General features: G+C 39.4%; 1 protein-coding gene across 2 annotated transcripts in view; it reads right to left on the minus strand.

The window, feature by feature from the left end:
* SLC28A2 (solute carrier family 28 member 2) overlaps window positions 1-7,424 on the minus strand; it is a 51,800-nt gene extending 44,376 nt beyond the window's left edge. For both annotated transcript variants that reach the window (XR_010731308.1, XM_066276895.1), the window contains exons 1-3: window positions 7,319-7,424; window positions 5,905-6,001; window positions 5,679-5,767 (exon numbers count right to left, since the gene is read on the minus strand). Coding sequence is in view for 1 of the 2 variants with exons in the window: in XM_066276895.1 (XP_066132992.1) it covers window positions 5,679-5,767; window positions 5,905-5,985 (170 nt within the window). In the remaining variant the exon portion in view is untranslated. The remainder of the gene's footprint in view (window positions 1-5,678; window positions 5,768-5,904; window positions 6,002-7,318) is intronic.
* Window positions 7,425-16,787: the final 9,363 nt, after the last annotated feature.

Genomic DNA, 16,787 nt, shown 5'->3' on the forward strand with positions numbered 1-16,787 from the left:
TTGAAAACAAGGAGCTCTAGCTCACTCACCTATTGATATCAGGCTCAGGCCCTAATGAGCAAATCAAAGGGGGAGAGGGAAGGAGCTCCTAGCAAAAAAGGAGGCCTACAATTCTTCACTTGGAAATTGCATTGACATGCAACAAAGGCTGGAGCTCCAAACCTCCCTCTTGGTAACTTGTCCAGCTCACACCACCGACCTGTCTTGCCATCTCCACCCATCCCTATCAGGCTTACCACCATCCTCCCAGGAAGTCAGAACACTCGCTCTGATAGGGCAGCCAGAAGACACAGCAGACTTAGTAGGAACAGTTGGAGAGCTAGGAGGAAAAATGAAAAAGAGAAATGATCTTTAAGGAAGAGGAAAGGTCAATGATATTCAATGGTGATAAATTCAAGTAGCATGGTGAATGAGAAGAAGATGCTAGATTTGGCACTGAAGGGGTGACTGGTTCTGTTTGAGAGCTCTTCACAGGAGAGGGACTAGGAAAAAGAGGAATTGCAGGGAATTGAGTGGGTGTGAGCATATATGCACTACCTTTTTTTTTTTTAAGTTTGTCTGTGGAGAAAAGAAAAACCAGATACTGTTTATTAAGTGTTCTTAACGCGGCACTGCAAGACCTCACTGGTCATCCTCCCTAAAACCACGAGGTTAAAGCAGGTGGCAGAGTTAGGATTTAAACCCCACATCTTCCCATTACGCCATGTGGCTCCTAATGAGAGATGTAAGACTAGAATTTCAGAGGGATCATTTCTGAATCCCAAACTTATGATTGCTAAGAGAGCAGAAAAGAAGAAGCAGGCAACTGTGCCTGTGAATGGTGAAGAAGCTTTCACAAAGGAGAGGACACGTGAACTGATGTGCAAGGCAAGGGGAAGAAGTGTGCTAAGTAGATACATTGCAGGAAGTTAGAAGACAAGGTTGGGGTAAGCATACTTGAGTGAGCCTGGCATTTTGAAAGAACAGTACGAGTTGCTGTCGCTGGGAAGCAGGGAACATTTAGATGGATAGTGGGAAGAAAGTTGTGAAAAAGTACAGAGCCAGGTCATGTAGATTATATGCCATGGTTAGGAATTTAGATATTACCTTGTAGGAAGTGGAAAGCTATTATAGAATTTAAGCAAGGTAACAATGTGAGCAGATCTGTGTTTTAGAAAAAGGAGTCTGGTGGCAGTGGGGTGGGAGATTGGCTGGGGCCATTTAGGAAGTAACCGAGGGTATAGGGGAGGACTGGTGCGAGGGCGAATGGCATAGATGTTTAGGAGAGAGGATTAACATCAACTGGAAGGAAACTGCTAAGTGTGATTTAGTCAGGGTGAAAACATTCACCAAAGTAGAGAATACAGAAGAAGGAACAGTTTATTCATTTCTGTGTGCCTGGAACCCAGCCTGGGATCTGACACAATATGGAAGCCTCAAGCCTATGCTCATAGAAGTTTGGTTCCAGTTTTTAATTTGAATGACCACTGAGTGTTAGATGTTTGGTAAATGGTTATATATGTAGGGCTGAAGCTTATAACAAAAAGTGCAGGCTCCATATGTGGCTTTATGAATCAAGGCATTAAGTGTAGGTGTGAGAAGAGAAGACAAATGACAGAACCTAGAAAATGACAAGAAAGAACATCCAGACAGCCTGGAGAAAGAGGAAGGTATAGTGTCATTAAAATCAAAGCATTAGTTTCAAGGAAGAAAGGGTCAGAAGATCATGCTGCAGAGATTCGCAATGGAAGTGTGTGTACGTTGGACCTGATAAATGGGTTTTCATTGCTCACCTGAGTAAGAGAATTTCAGCTAACCAGTGGTGGTGAAAACTAGATTGCACAGGACTAAGAAGTCAGTGGGGAGGTGAAAAAGTGCTGTTGCAAGTAAATCCTACTTTTCCAAGAAACTTGGCCATGAAGTAAATAGATATCACAAGGTTGAGGTAAGGTTTCTTTGTTTATGATAAGAAGAAAAAATTGATTATACTTATAGATTGGGGAAAGGGTGAATGGAGAAGGAGCAACTGAAGATATAGGGAAAATGGCTCTGTAGAAGGGGAGAGAGAAGGGTGGGGTTAAGAAGGTGGATAATGAAGTTGACTCTCCAGCCTTCTGATAAAGAAGAGAAAAAGGTAAGGATTCATGTAGGTACAGGTCCATCTAAGTTAGAGCATATGGAAAGATAATTTTGTGTTCAAACAAACAAAATATCAGTGTAGTAAGGGGTTTATAACATGTAGAAGTAAAATTTACAAACATAAATAATAAAATAAAAGCTGGAAGAGGAAATACATAAATATCTTATTATAAGGTTCTTAAACTTTATGTGAAAGGGTATAATATCATATCACTTGAAGGCAGACTTGATAAGTTGAAGATATATGTTATAAATACTAAATCAAGCACTACTATAACAAAACAAAGGGTTGCAGTTAATAAACCAACAAAGGAGATAACATGGAATCATTTAAAAATATTAAATCAATTTGAGGGAAGGCATAAAAAGAGAAAAGGACATAAAATGAGAAAAGGCATTAAGAAAATAAAATGGAAAGACATATCATGTTCATGAGTCAGAAGAATTAATATTGGTAAAATGTGCCTACTACCCAAAGCCATCTATAGATTCAATCCAATCCTCATCAAAATACCAACAGCATTGTCCACAGAAATATAAAAAAAAAATTCTAAAATTTTTATGGAACCACAAAAACCCCAAATAGCCAAAACAGTTCTGAAGAACCAGAACAAAACTGGAGATCTCATACATTTGATTTCAAACTGTACTACAAAGTTATAGTAATAAAAACAGTATGGCAAAGCATAAAAATACACATAGACCAATAGAACAGAATAGAGAGATCAGAATTAAACTCTTACATTTATAGCCAACTAATATTCAACAAGGGACCCAAGAATACCCAATGGAGAAAAGATAATCTCTTCAAAAAATAGTGTTGGAAAAACTAGATAAACACATGAACAACAATGGAATTGGTCTCCTATCTTACACTACTCACAAAAATTAACTCAAAATTGATCAAATATTTAAACATAAGACCTGATACCATAAAACCTCTAGAAGAAAATGTAGGATATGACACCAAAAGTAAAAAAAAATAAAAGCAAAAAATCAACAGTTGGGACTACATCAAACTAAAAAGTTTCTGCACATCAAAGGAAATCATTAACAAAATGAAAAGGCAACCTATAGGAGGAGAGATAATTTCTGCAAACCATATATTGAATGAGGTGTTAATATCCAAAATATATAAAAAAAAATTCATACAACTCAACAACAACAAAAACAACCCAATTAAAAAATGTGCAGAGGAACTAAATAAACATTTTTCCAAAGACAACATTCAAATGGCCAACAGGTACATGAAAAGATGCTCAACATCACTAATTATCAGAGAAATGCAAATCAAAACCATAATGAGCTATCACCTCACACCTGTTAGAATGGCTACTGTCAAGAACTAGTGTTGGCAAGAATGTGGAGGAAAGGAAACTCTTATACTCTGTTGGTGAGAATGTGAACTGGTTCAACCACTATGGAAAGCAATATGGAGGTTCTTCAATATATTAAAAAAGAGATCTACCATATGACTCAGCAATTCTACTTCTAGGTATACACACAGGACCTACAAGAAATGAAAACAAAATATTGGAGAGATGTATGCACTCCCATATTTATTTCAGCATTATTCATAATGCCAAGATATGGAAACAATCTAAATGCCCATCAATAGATGAATGCATAAAGATTTGATGTGAATATATATATATATATATATATATGAATATATGACTAAATTCAGAAAGAGTAATAAAAAGAAAAAACAGCTAGAATCAGTTTGTGTTGCAGGATCAGATTAAGGATTTCCTTAATCTGAACCAAGAACGAAGAGAGGCGAAGACAGGTCTGAGTGCATGTCTTGAAAATGGTTGGCCTTTAGTTAATCTCTAAATCTTGTCAAGTCTACTCTAAAAGTGTCTCTGGGATTTAACTTCCCTAATCTATTTCTAAATGCCCGTATTGATATATATCAATTTGTATACAGAAGTGAATTTCTGAAAAAGAAAATAAAATTTAAATTCTTAAGCTTATTTTCTCTGTGAAATAATTTTTTTTTTTTTTTTTTTTTAGAGAGAGAGAGAGAGGAGAAAGAAAGAGGGTGGGAGGAGCAGAAAGCATCAACTCCCATATGTGCCTTGACCAGGCAAGCCTAGAGTTTCAAACCAGCAACCTCAGCATTCCAGGTCCACTGAGCCACCACAGGTCAGGCAGTTAATTCTTAAAAAATAAAGAAAAGAGCCATGACTAGGTGGTGCAGTAGATAGAGCATCAACCCAGCACACTAGAGGTCATGGGTTCGACTCGGTATGTAAGCAAAGCAATCAATGAGTATACAATTAAGTGAAACAGTGAGTTGATGCTTCTCTCTCTCTCCCTCCTTCTTCGCCCTTCCCTTTTTTCTCTCTCTCAAAACAATGGGAAAAAAAATTTTTAAATAAAAAAACAAACAAAAATAACCTTTTGTTTAGGAGCTACTCTAGATCATATTACCTTTAGAGAAACTATTCAATAGTCTCTTCTAAGCTTCTCAATGTATGACTTCTGCACTTTTTCATAAATATCCAGACCCTTTCCCACACCTTGCAACATCGCTCCCACGCTCCCATCTGACCCATTTTACCCAAACAACTTCCTTAGACATTACTTCTGGGACCAAATCCATGATCAAATTCAAAGATGTTTCTCATTCCTCCTTCCCGGACCCTGTTTCAGACAACACTGTGACGTGTGCCTTCATTCTTGGTACTTCTCTTTTGACTTTCTTTCTTTTTTTTTTTTTTTTTTTTTTTACAGAGACAGAGAGTCAGAGAGAAGGATAGACAGGGACAGACAGACAGGAATGGAGAGATGAGAAGCATCAATCACTAGTTTTTCATTGCATGTTGCAACACCTTAGTTGTTCATTGATTGCTTTCTCATATGTGCCTTGACTACAGGCCTTCAGCAGATGGAGTAACCCCTTGCTCAAGCCAGCGACCTTGGGTCCAAGCTGGTGAGCTTTTGTTCAAACAGTTGAGCCCGCGCTCAAGCTGGCAACCTCAGGGTCTCAAACCTGGGTCCTCCACATCCCAGTCCGACGCTCTATCCACTGTGCCACTGCCTGGTCAGGCTGACTTTCAAGACTATACTTTTTACTTTCATTATTATCTCTCACAGTGGTACATCCTTGTCTTTTTTTTTTTTCTTATTTTTTTTTCTCCCCATCCCAAATCTGAATATTTCAGGAGAATTTTTTTTCTTTCAATGATATGGGTAAGTTAATTTCTAAGCCTCACTTTCTAATTGAAAAAAGGATTAAAATTAGTATCCACCTGTTGCTGTGAAAGTAAATCAATTATATAAAGCATTCTGCACAATAGTGAGCATTCAATAAATGGTAGCTGTTATTATTCTTGTTGTTGTTATTTTTGTTGTCAGTCCAACCCACTCCTATTACTTATGGCACAGGTTCACATACAGATACAGATGTGCACATAGTGTGAGTCTTAATGCCACAATAAGACCATGAGCTCCCTGACAATGGGGCAATTTTGAACTCTTCTAGGACCACTGGCCACAATTAACCCATCCTAGCCCCTTAGGTCTTAACTGAACCCATTCTAGAGTACCAGTACCTCTGGTGAACGGAAGGTCCCAGCTTGTCCTCAAGGCTTTGTCCTTGCTCTTCAGTCCTCCTGGTTCCTTCAGGATTTAATACTTCTTCCTATACGCACAGAAAGAGTTAGGGTCAGTCACAGGGCCCTCCCTGCCAACAGTGATGGGGACTGCAAGCTGCCAAAGACCCTATGGGAAGCCATGCAGCAGACACAAAGCTCTGCAGAAACTAAACTGGTGGATTACCATGAAGTCCAGCCCTGGGTTATCTGTGCCAGTCTTCACTGTGGACAGAGCAATGGCTGCTCTTCCATTTGTTTTCTCCATCTCCTGTTCTCCTCAACTGAAAAACAAATTCAAGGCCAAGGCTGAAAAATTGGTCATTCTGTAACGTGGAGCTAGAGAGAATTTTTTTTTTTTTTTCTGAAGCTGGAAACGGGGAGAGACAGTCAGACAGACTCCCGCATGCGCCCGACCGGGATCCGCCTGGCACGCCCACCAGGGGGACGCTCTGCCCACCAGGGGGCATCGCTCTGCCGAGACCAGAGCCACTCTAGTGCCTGGGGCAGAGGCCAAGGAGCCATCCCCAGCACCCGGGCCATCTTTGCTCCAATGGAGCCTTGGCTGCGGGAGGGGAAGAGAGAGACAGAGAGGAAGGGGGGGGGTGGAGAAGCAAATGGGCACTTCTCCTATGTGCCCTGGCCGGGAATCGAACCCGGGTCCCCCGCACGCCAGGCCGACGCTCTACCGCTGAGCCAACCGGCCAGGACTGGAGCTAGAGAGAATTTTTAAGGCCAGATATCCACAGGAAAAACAAAACTAAAAATCTTTAGAGGTTTAGTTGATTTCTTTAAGAACTAAAAATTGAGAACATTGGAAGCATAATTTTAATATAATAAATAATGAAATATAGGCTTCTCTTTCCTATTGTGATGAGGTAAGGAAGAGGTAATAGATAGGAGAAAAGAAATAAAGGGCAGGAAGAATTGAAAGGAATCAGTGGTTCACCCAGGTCCCCAGGACCTGGACTAAAAAGGACCCTGTTAGATCCCTTAAAAGAAGAGTCAGAGGGGAACTACTACTGTTAGCCTGTGGAGGCCCCACTGAGTTGTGCTGGGTAAGAAGAAAACAGAAAGGGAGGCAGAGGGCGGAGAAGGCCCCAGGCCCCAACATATTGCTAAGAAGACAAAGATAAACAGGCTTTCAAGTTCCTGACTATATAGTAGCACAAAAATTAGTTATGGAATGCCTAAGGGAGTTCTTCATTAGTTGAATAAAAGAAGCCTACACTTAGAATAGTCAGTATGAATGTTAATTATCCCAAATAAAGAATGTTTTAAAACAAAATTAGAGAATCAAGAAACTAAAGCAACATTTGAGCCTCACTATAAGCAATCCTAAAAGACATTCAAAGCTATAAACTCATTCTGAGATGTTCCTTTACTTTGCAGAAAATGTCCTTCCCCACAGAATTGTTGTGTTGTTTTTTAATGTGATCTCTTCAAGCATTTAAAACATAATTTCATTAAACACACATAAACAGATTTTTGTTGTATAAATTAGGGCCTTCCTATATAAAACAACCTGAATTTGGTCTAAATATGATCAATGAAGACATTTGGCAAATCAGATTCCTGCCCTCCCCGAACACCCTTCTTACAACAGCTTGTAGGATTCCTTCTGTCTCCTCAGTAAAGAAAGGAAAGAAAGACTCAGCTTTAAAAGATCCTGACTCTGACTGAAGGGACAGGTTGGGTGGGACTGGCTTTCCTGTGATTGGCTCTTTTGTCTTGGGCTTTCCTTTTCTGTGCCTGTCCTCTTCTGTAGAGGAGGAGTGCAATCTCAAGTTAAACATTTATTTATTAAAACTATTCTGAGGAAGTCCTCACAGGCATATCAGCAGAAGCATTGCCTAACATTGAACTAGGTACTGGGGAGCATACAGGCGTCCCCAAACTACGGCCCACGGGCCACATGCAGCCCCCTGAGGCCATTTATCCGGCCCCCCACCACACTTCCGGAAGGGCCACCTCTTTCATTGGTGGTCAGTGAGAGGAGCACTGTATGTGGCGGCCCTCCAACGGTCTGAGGGACAGTGAACTGGCCCTCTGTGTAAAAAGTTTGGGGACCCCTGAAAGAAAGGTCTCTGCACTCAGAAAACTTATCATTTTGTATGGGAAACACAATTACTAGGAAAAAAACAAAAACAGAAAGCTACTATATAGGATTCAATTTATTTAAGGATATAAAGCAGGGATAGTCAACCTTTTTTATACCTATCGCCCACTTTTGTATCTCTGTTTGTAGTAAAATTTTCTAACCGCCCACCGGTTCCACAGTAATATTGATTTATAAAGTAGGGAAGTTAACTTTACTTTATAAAATTTATAAAGCAGAGTTACAGCAAGTTAAAGCATATAATAATAATTACTTACCAATTACTTTATGTTGGATTTTCGCTAAGTTTAGCAGAATAAATCTTTATAAAACAACTTACTATAGATAAATCTATCTTTTTAGTTATACTTTGGTTGCTCCACTACCGCCCACCATGAAAGCTGGAACGCCCAATAGTGGGCAGTAGGGACCAGGTTGACTATCACTGAGAAGGATTTAACCTCAGATAATCACTAAGAAGTCTTCTATTAGTCCATTCAACAAGTATTTATTGAGTACTCACTATCACCCAAGCACTGTTTTTGGTGCTGAAGACACAAAGATGAATGAAACATTGTCTCTGACATGAAGGAACTTACAAATCATTAAGGGAAGACAGATATGTCAGAAAGGTTCATGGAGTTGGTACATTTGCCCTAAGTCTGGAAATCCTTGGAAGGTTAAGTAGGGGATCAATGATGGAGAAGGGGAAAGATATACCAGTGAGAGAGAAACTTGAACAAAGGCACTTACCTGACAGGTGTGGCCTTCCCTGACACACTAAGGAGGCTGCAAAAATTAGCTAAAGAATGGAGAGAAATTCTTGAGGAATTAAGAAAGGACAAATTAAAGTAAGAAATTAGTTAAGGAATGAAGGGGGGAAATGTGAATGGAATGGGAGTGATCTATCCAGAAATAAGTCTGGAGATGCAGTCAAGTATCAGATGGAGGTGGAATCTGAAAGCCAGGCTAAAAGTTTGGGCTTATCATGAACCAAACAGAAAGGCAGGAGGAAGGATGCACACTGAGGACAGGAAGACTGGCCAGGAGACAAAAACAATAGTCCTGGTCAGTATGCTGAGGTTGTAACCAAAGCAGTAGCAGAGTTGGATAGAAGGAGACAAGTCTACAGGACTTACTGATTGATTGGGCGCTGGGAGAATGTATGGAAAGAGAAAGCTAATTCTTCAAAATTGTTCAAAATGATCTAGTTTCTGCCTACTACTACCCTCCAGTAATACTTAGCTGCATGTTATTCCCAAAGTACATGATGTTCCCTTGTGCCTGTGCAAGTTTATGATGTTGTTCTTTCTGCCTTTAACACACTGCCCTATTTTTCTATCTAGCAAATTACTACACCTCCTTCGGCTGTCTGTTGCAAGGCCACCCTCCTCACTGAAGCTTTCCAGGTCTCCCTCCAGACAAGAGTTAAAATCCCTTCCCCATGCTCTTACTGAAACATGCTGTTGCAGAACCCTACAAGAGACATAGTCTTCTAGATGTTTACTTGTCTTCTGTTAGACTCTGATTTCCCCAAGCACAGGCTTTCTATCTTGTTCACCACTGTATCCCAGGTTCAAGGTCTACCATAATATAAAGCAATCAATAAATACTTGCAAAGTAAGTGAAACACAATCACATGGTTCTGGCTTAGATTATTGGGTGTACAGATGATAACAATCACCAAAAGAGAAACATGTATTTTTCTTTTTAATTTTTTTTCTATTGATTTGATAGAGAAGAAGGCAGAGAGAGAGAGAGAGAGAGAGAGAGAGAGAGAGAAAGATGCCTCAACTTGTTGTTCCACTTAGTTGTTCCATTTAGTTGTACGTTCACTCATTGCTTCTCCTCTGTGCTCTGACCAGAGATAGAACCTGCGACTGAGTGCCAACACTCTATCCACTGAACCACCCTGCTAGGGCCAGGAACATACATTTCTGTTTCTCTATTTCCATGACTGTGTAGCACGTGCACACACACATCCATGAAAGCCCTAGCAGAGTAAATGTGTGTTATATTCTGCGTCTGAAAGCAACTCATTTCATTTCTCTGGGTCCCTTCTGTTATTTCTGCCTTACCTAAGTGCTATCTCACAAGATTATTATTTAAATTAAGTAATTTAATATAGAAAAAGAATCTGGACAACAGTATATGACCTAATTGTTGAGGGCTATTATTGTAATAATTCAGGAAAATTACAAATATTTTCCGTCCGATATCTATTATTTCAGTGTGACTGTGAGGATCTCTTGCTCGTCCTAACTCATACTTTATCTCTGATTTCATTGTACCTTAGAGTAACCAGTGAAGGCAGAAATTGAGGTCTATGATCCTTGAGAGAAGGGAAGTACAGGAGTTGAGTTCTACCTTTATCCTATCTCTTTTTCTGAGGGCATTTTATTTTTCAAATCACAGTGCAGACAAATAATACTCAAGCAGTCTTATGAGATTGAAGAGAGAGAGGCTGAATTTGGAGCAGACAAATGGCTGCCATTTGAGGGGAAAAAAATCATAAAAGAAGAAGGAAACCACAGAGAAGGAAAATTCCTTCAACCATTATTTCCAAGTCATTGGCCAACTTATAAGTTGTATGTGTTCAAAACAAGATGTCAAGAAAGTCTGCAAACGAACAGACAAAACAACAACAACAAAAACAGTAGCTGGAATGCTAAAGACCTGAGCAGAGATCCTGTGTGGTGCTGGAGAAATAAGTGTTAGTTTCAAGCTCTACTAGATGTGGACCTTGATAAGCACATCAGGCTTTCTATTGAAACCCTAAGAGGGCCATAATCCAGTAATAAGAAACATACCTTAATAATAAAATCTATGCCCTAGAAAAAAGGCAAAGCTGAAATAACAGACATGATAGAATGAATTGACTGAACAGGATCAAGTCAATTCATTTTTACCTGATACTTCGGATGAAAGAAATACTAACCCTCCACAAGTATATATAACATTTCCAGAACCTTCACAAATTTTTAATTATAATTTCCATTTAATTATAATGTGCCTTATAAAGGCATTCTTTAAAAAAAAAATAGGCCCAAATGACCAAAACCAAGAGAAAAAAAAACCAGATAGTAGAAACAAATCCATAAATGACTCAGATATTGGAGATACATCAAAGACTTTAAAATAACTATGTTTAATTTTTTTCAAGGAAATAGGAGAGAAGGTGAACAAAATAGATAAAAAGATAGGGATTTTTGAAAAGATAATTAGAATATATAAAAAATAAATGCACATTATAGAAATTAAAATTAAGAACAAACTAAAAGGGTTTCAAGATGGCAACATAGGAAGAATCTGAACTCCCACAGACACATCAAATTTATAGCTATATGTGGAACAATTTCTCTGAGGGGAAAAAAGAAACCTAAAAACTGGTGGGGCAATCCCTTCACATCAGACAAACAAGAGGGAAACCACATCAGAGTAGGTAGGAAAGACTGAGACAATCTCATAATAAAGCTCATGCCCCCCCACCTACCCCCCAACCCCTGGCATGGCAACCTACAATCAGGAAGTAGCTCAAAACTGAAGATTCTTCCTGAAGAGTGAAAGGTTTGTACTCCACATTGGGCACCTCAACTTTTAAGACCAGCACCTATGAGACAAGCTCCCAAACATCTGACCTTGAAGAAAAACAGGGCTCATACTTACCCCTTAGGGCTGGGATGAATTGAGGAATATCTCTTATAGGGCCCAAGCCTTCCAAACCCATGATGAAACAACATTATCCTGATGTCAAAACCAGATAAGGAAAAAACAAAAAAGAAAATTACAGACCAATATCTCTGATGAACATAGATGCAAAAACTTGCAACAAAATATTAGCAAACCATATTCAATAATATATTAAAAAGATCACCCACCATGATCAAGTGTGATTTATTCCAGGGATACAAATATGGTTTAACATCTGCAAACCAATCAAAGATTTGGAGGGAAAAAATGAGAGTATACTGTTATAAAGTCTTTTACTATGTATGAAGCTAACTGATATTATTTAAACATAAAATCTGAATGATATATATTACAAACCCAATGGCAACCACTAAAAAACATTAGAGGTTAAATAAGCATCCAATAGTGGAATTTAAATAAGATCGTAAAAATACTCAATCCAAACAAAGGGAGGAAAAATAAACAAAGAACAAATGAACAAACAGAAAACACCTAGCAAGATGATAGATTTTAATCAAACCATATCAATAATTATATTAAATATAAATAGTCTAAACACACCAAAAAATATAGAGATTACAGCTTGGATTTAAAAACTAAAAGCAAGACCCAATCATATGCTATCTGTAAGGAACTCATTTTAAATATAAAAACAAAATGAAAATAAAAGGATGGAAAATGGGATTTTATGGTAACACCAAAAAGAAGCTGGAGTATATATACTGATAAGAGAAAAAGTAGGCTTCAAAGAAAAGAATATTGCTGGAGATAAAAAGAAATTCTACACTAACGGATAGGAGTGAATTCACCAGAATACTTAACAATCCTAAATGTATCTGGACTAAACTATGTAGCTTCAAAAGATATGACAAGCCTGACCAGGAGGTGGTGCAGTGGATAGAGCATCAGACTGGGATGCGGAGGACCCAGGTTCAAGACCCCGAGGTCGCTGGCTTGAGCGCGGGCTCATCTGGTTTGAGCAAAAGCTCACCAGCTTGAACCCAAGGTCACTGGCTCCAGTAAGGGGTTACTCGGTCTGGTGAAGGCCCGGTCAAGGCGCATATGAGAAAGCAATCAATGCACAACTAAGATGTTGCAAGGCGCAATAAAAAACTAATGATTGATGATTCTCGTCTCTCTCCATTCCTGTCTGTCTGTCCCTGTCTATCCCTCTCTCTGACTCATTCTCTGTCTCTGTAAAAAATAAATAAAATTTTTAAAAAAGATATGACAAAACCCAATAAAACTGAAAGGAGAAATAGACAAACATACAATTATGTTTAAAGAGTTTAATAACATTCTCTCAATAATTGATAAAACAGACAAAAAATACATGAGGAAATACAAAATCTAAACAACACTATTAATATACTTGACCTAATTGACATTTTTGAAACATTTCATCCAACAGGAGTAGAATATACATTGACTTTAGGTATATACAGAACATTCACCAAGAAAGACCATACTCTGGGCCAAAAAAAATTTTTTTCAAATAGTTGAAATCATGCAAATAAGATAATAAACCTGACTAAGCAATGGCACAGTGAATAGAGCATGGGATTGGGACGTGGAGGACCCAGGTTCATAGCCCTGAGGTCGCTGGCTTCAGCGCGGGCTCATTCTGCTTGAGCGCAGAGTTGCAGGCTTGAGCGTGGGATCATAGACATGACCCTATGGTTACTGGCTTAAGCCCAAGGTCTCTGGCTTGAGTAAGGGGTTGCTCGCTCTACTGTAGCCCCTGGTCAGGGCATATATGAAAAAGCAATCAGTGAACAACTAAGGAGCCACAATGAAGAATTGATGCTTCTCATCTCTTTCCCTTCCTGTCTGTCTGTCCCTATCTGTCCCTCTCTCTGACTCTCTCACTGTCTTTTGTCATTAAAAAAAAAGATAATAAAAATATCAAGCTAGGACTCATTAACAAAAAGATATATTGAAAGTCCCCAAATATTTGTAAATTAAACAAGATACTTATAAATAACCCATGAATCAAAAAAGTCAATGGAAATTAGACAATATTTTAATTAAATGGAAATGCAAACATAAAAATCAATGAAATGCAACTGAAGCTAAATATATATATAATCTATTATCCAAGACAAGACATGCTCTAAGTAAAGGACCTAGATAGCTTTGAACACCAGGATCTTCCTGACACACCTGACATCTTCCCACGTGTGACCCCTTCTTGAGCTGTAGGAAGGTCTTAACACTGGTTGGATCTGCCAGTGTTAATGCAATGCTAATGTCATTTAGCTACCCCTGGAGAAAACATTGAAAATTTGTTTAAAATGAAACTAAGCATGCGTTAAAGCTAGGTATAGAGCTTATGTTAGAGTTAAGGCCTTTGATCCCTCTGACTAGGGATAAATTTGTTGAGGAATTTGTATTAAGAGGAAAGGCAGAGAACTAATGAATGAAAATTTCAACCTTATCATCATTGGCTGAGCTAATGTTGAATGGCTATATCACAATTTCTTGTTAATCTCATAAACAAGAGCACAGATTTAGAAATTATCCTTCTCCCAAGAGGATGACTAAAGAAATCAAAGTAGCAGGGAGGAGTACTTGGGAGTACTCCTGTTTTTCCCTTGCTCAATTTCATCTTGCCTTGGCGCCAGCCAGGATCATAAAATAGTTGTTATCTGGGGGTGTGGAGCCAGTTATGTTGTAGAGTCAACGATTTTTAGAGCAAAATGGACCTTTAACATCTTCTGGTTAACCACAACTGCACTGGCTGTGCGTATTGTAAGTCATCAAACCACAGGCAGTTGCCTGGTGGGCATAGCATAAGAACTCTGCTCTGCTGGTCATGCACTCAGACCTTTAGTGAACCCACATTTTATGGAGATCCTAACCCTGACCTTGAGAAGTGTCCTCCCACACTCCTGTCTTCCTAGAAACTTGAAGGTCATTTCCACTTAGATGACAAATTGATGTCTCAGCACCAGTATGTTCTAAACTACAACTTTGTTATCTTCTCAGATGCCACTTCCGCCCCTAGGTAAAACATTCCTGGTACTTACTCCTCCCTTTCACACCTCTCTCCCTCCCCCGCCATTGGCACTTTCCCTCAGTTGGCCTTGTGTTGGAGTTAAGTATGTGTTAGAGCTAGGTATAGAGTTTATGTGAGAGCTAAGGCCTTTGTTCCTACTCACCAGAGGGGAGTTTGAGAAGAGGAAGAAGGAGGAGGAGGAGGAAGAAGAAAGAGAAGAAGAAGGAGGAGGAGGAAAAGGAAGAAGAAAGAGAAAGAGAAGAAGAAAACCATGTCTGGAGTAGAATACAAAGGGAAGTATTTAAAGATAACATTTTGTCAAATGTCACAATTTTGGATAGGGTTGACCCTGCATACCAAGTAATTTGAACTACTGGGGGCAGTTAAAATGGTTTAAAAGGATGATGATGACAAGTGTTTTCCAAGAACCCCATTATTTTTATAATGGCTTAGATATCCAACTATAGTTCACTTTTTGAAATGTTTGCTATTTCTCATGGAATCCTGATGTTTTTTGAATTTTGCCTTCAAGAAGCTTAAGAACATTTTCTCTCTAGCTTTGTCCCATGCCCAGGTTCCTTTTAGGGTAGTGAGACATTGAATGCATAAAGGGTGTGGAAATAGAGAAGGGACATGATAAATACCCCTCTATACTGAAACACTGGGCTTGGCTAATTCAGTGACCATGTGCTAGACAACCTGCTTTTTCAACAAAGAGTTTCTAAAAATCCTTAATTGAAAGATCAACCAGGCCCTGGTCAGTTGCTCAGTGGATAGAGCATTGGCCCAGCGTATGCATGTCCCAGGTTCGATTCCTGGTCAGGGCACACAGGAGAAGCAACCATCTGCTTCTCCACCCTTCCCTCTCCCTCTCCTCATCCCTCTCCCTCTCTCCCCGTTTTCTCCCTCAGTTGAGTGTGTGTGTGTGTGGGGGGGCGCTGAGGATAGCCCCCTTGTTGCATATTAGTCTCAAATGTTAAAAATAGCTCAGAGAGCATGGGCTAATTATGGGGGTTGCGGGGTAGATCTCGGTCAGGGCGCATGTGGGAGTCTGTCTCAGTATCTTCCCTCCTCTCACCTAAAAAAAAAAAAAATCAACCAAATGTTATCTGACCACAGAAAAGTCCTCAGGAAATATAAGTCTGTCCTGTGGTTTAGGGATTTATGTCTTCTTTCCTGCTCACTGCTTCTACATCCTGCCTTTAATTTCTCTGTTTCTCTGACTTTCTCTCTTTTCTCTCTCTCCCTCAAAGCCCTTCCTCTCTATTTCCCATCTCTCCTACTTGACTTTGCAATGCTCCACCTGAGAAAGATGTAATGGAGCTGTGGGAAAACAGGCTCCAGAACCCCTGTGGGGCCACTTCAGTCCTTGCAGAGCAGAGCTGGTGATGGAGACTGACAATGCCAAGGGCCTGTGTATCAGGGAGCAGGTGGATGAGCAGTCTCAGCTTTGTGATGGGAATGAATGAGGCTTGTGGAGAATCCAGTGAGGCCCCAAGAGTGTGCTCGAGCTCTAGAGACATAGCACCAACATCCACATCCCACGATTAGTCATACCGTGGATTAGAATCTTTATTCTCTTCTGCTGAACTCCTTGGGAAACTTTTGACTTGGGTTCTAATTAGAAAAGCCTGACCTCTAGTATTTATTATTGATTTATAGTTGGCTAATTATTTTCCATGGCTAAACTGCTAGGTGGACAAAGTCTAAGGAAGTTGGTGTTTGTGTCCCACTCCTGACCCTCCCCCAGATGCTCTAACTAGATCCCATTGGTGAAAGTCTACCCTTGTTTGGGATACAAGTGACAAGGAAATAATCCTATTTGTTATTAAATATTTCAGGGTTTACCTCTCTGGGTTTTGTTTTTTGTTTTTATTTCAAGGTAGGATTGGAAAAATTTGGAGTCAGTCTCCACGGGCAGGCACAGTGACCTCATTCCCCAATGATTAGATTAAAAGAAGGTGGAAAGAAAAAAAAAAACATTTGTATAATGGTAAGGTGCTCCAAAAAATTTAACAAGCGAAGTGTAAAGTTCCTAATACAGATCCTTTGCTTTTTTAAGCTATATTGTTCACTTATCATATTTCAGTCATGAAATGTATTTCATATATTTTTTCAATCCTGACCACACACCTTTGAGGAAGGTACTATTGCAAGTTTTCCAGATGAGGAAACTCAGAGAGATGAAGCAATTCGCCAAATACCAAAGTAAGCAAATGACAGAACTATGTCTGAGCCCAGAGTCCTTGCTCTTAACCACAACCCTCTACTGTTCATCCTGGCC

The sequence above is a fragment of the Saccopteryx bilineata genome, chromosome 4 (genome assembly GCF_036850765.1).
Source record: "Saccopteryx bilineata isolate mSacBil1 chromosome 4, mSacBil1_pri_phased_curated, whole genome shotgun sequence".
Classification (NCBI taxonomy): Eukaryota; Metazoa; Chordata; class Mammalia; order Chiroptera; family Emballonuridae; genus Saccopteryx; species Saccopteryx bilineata.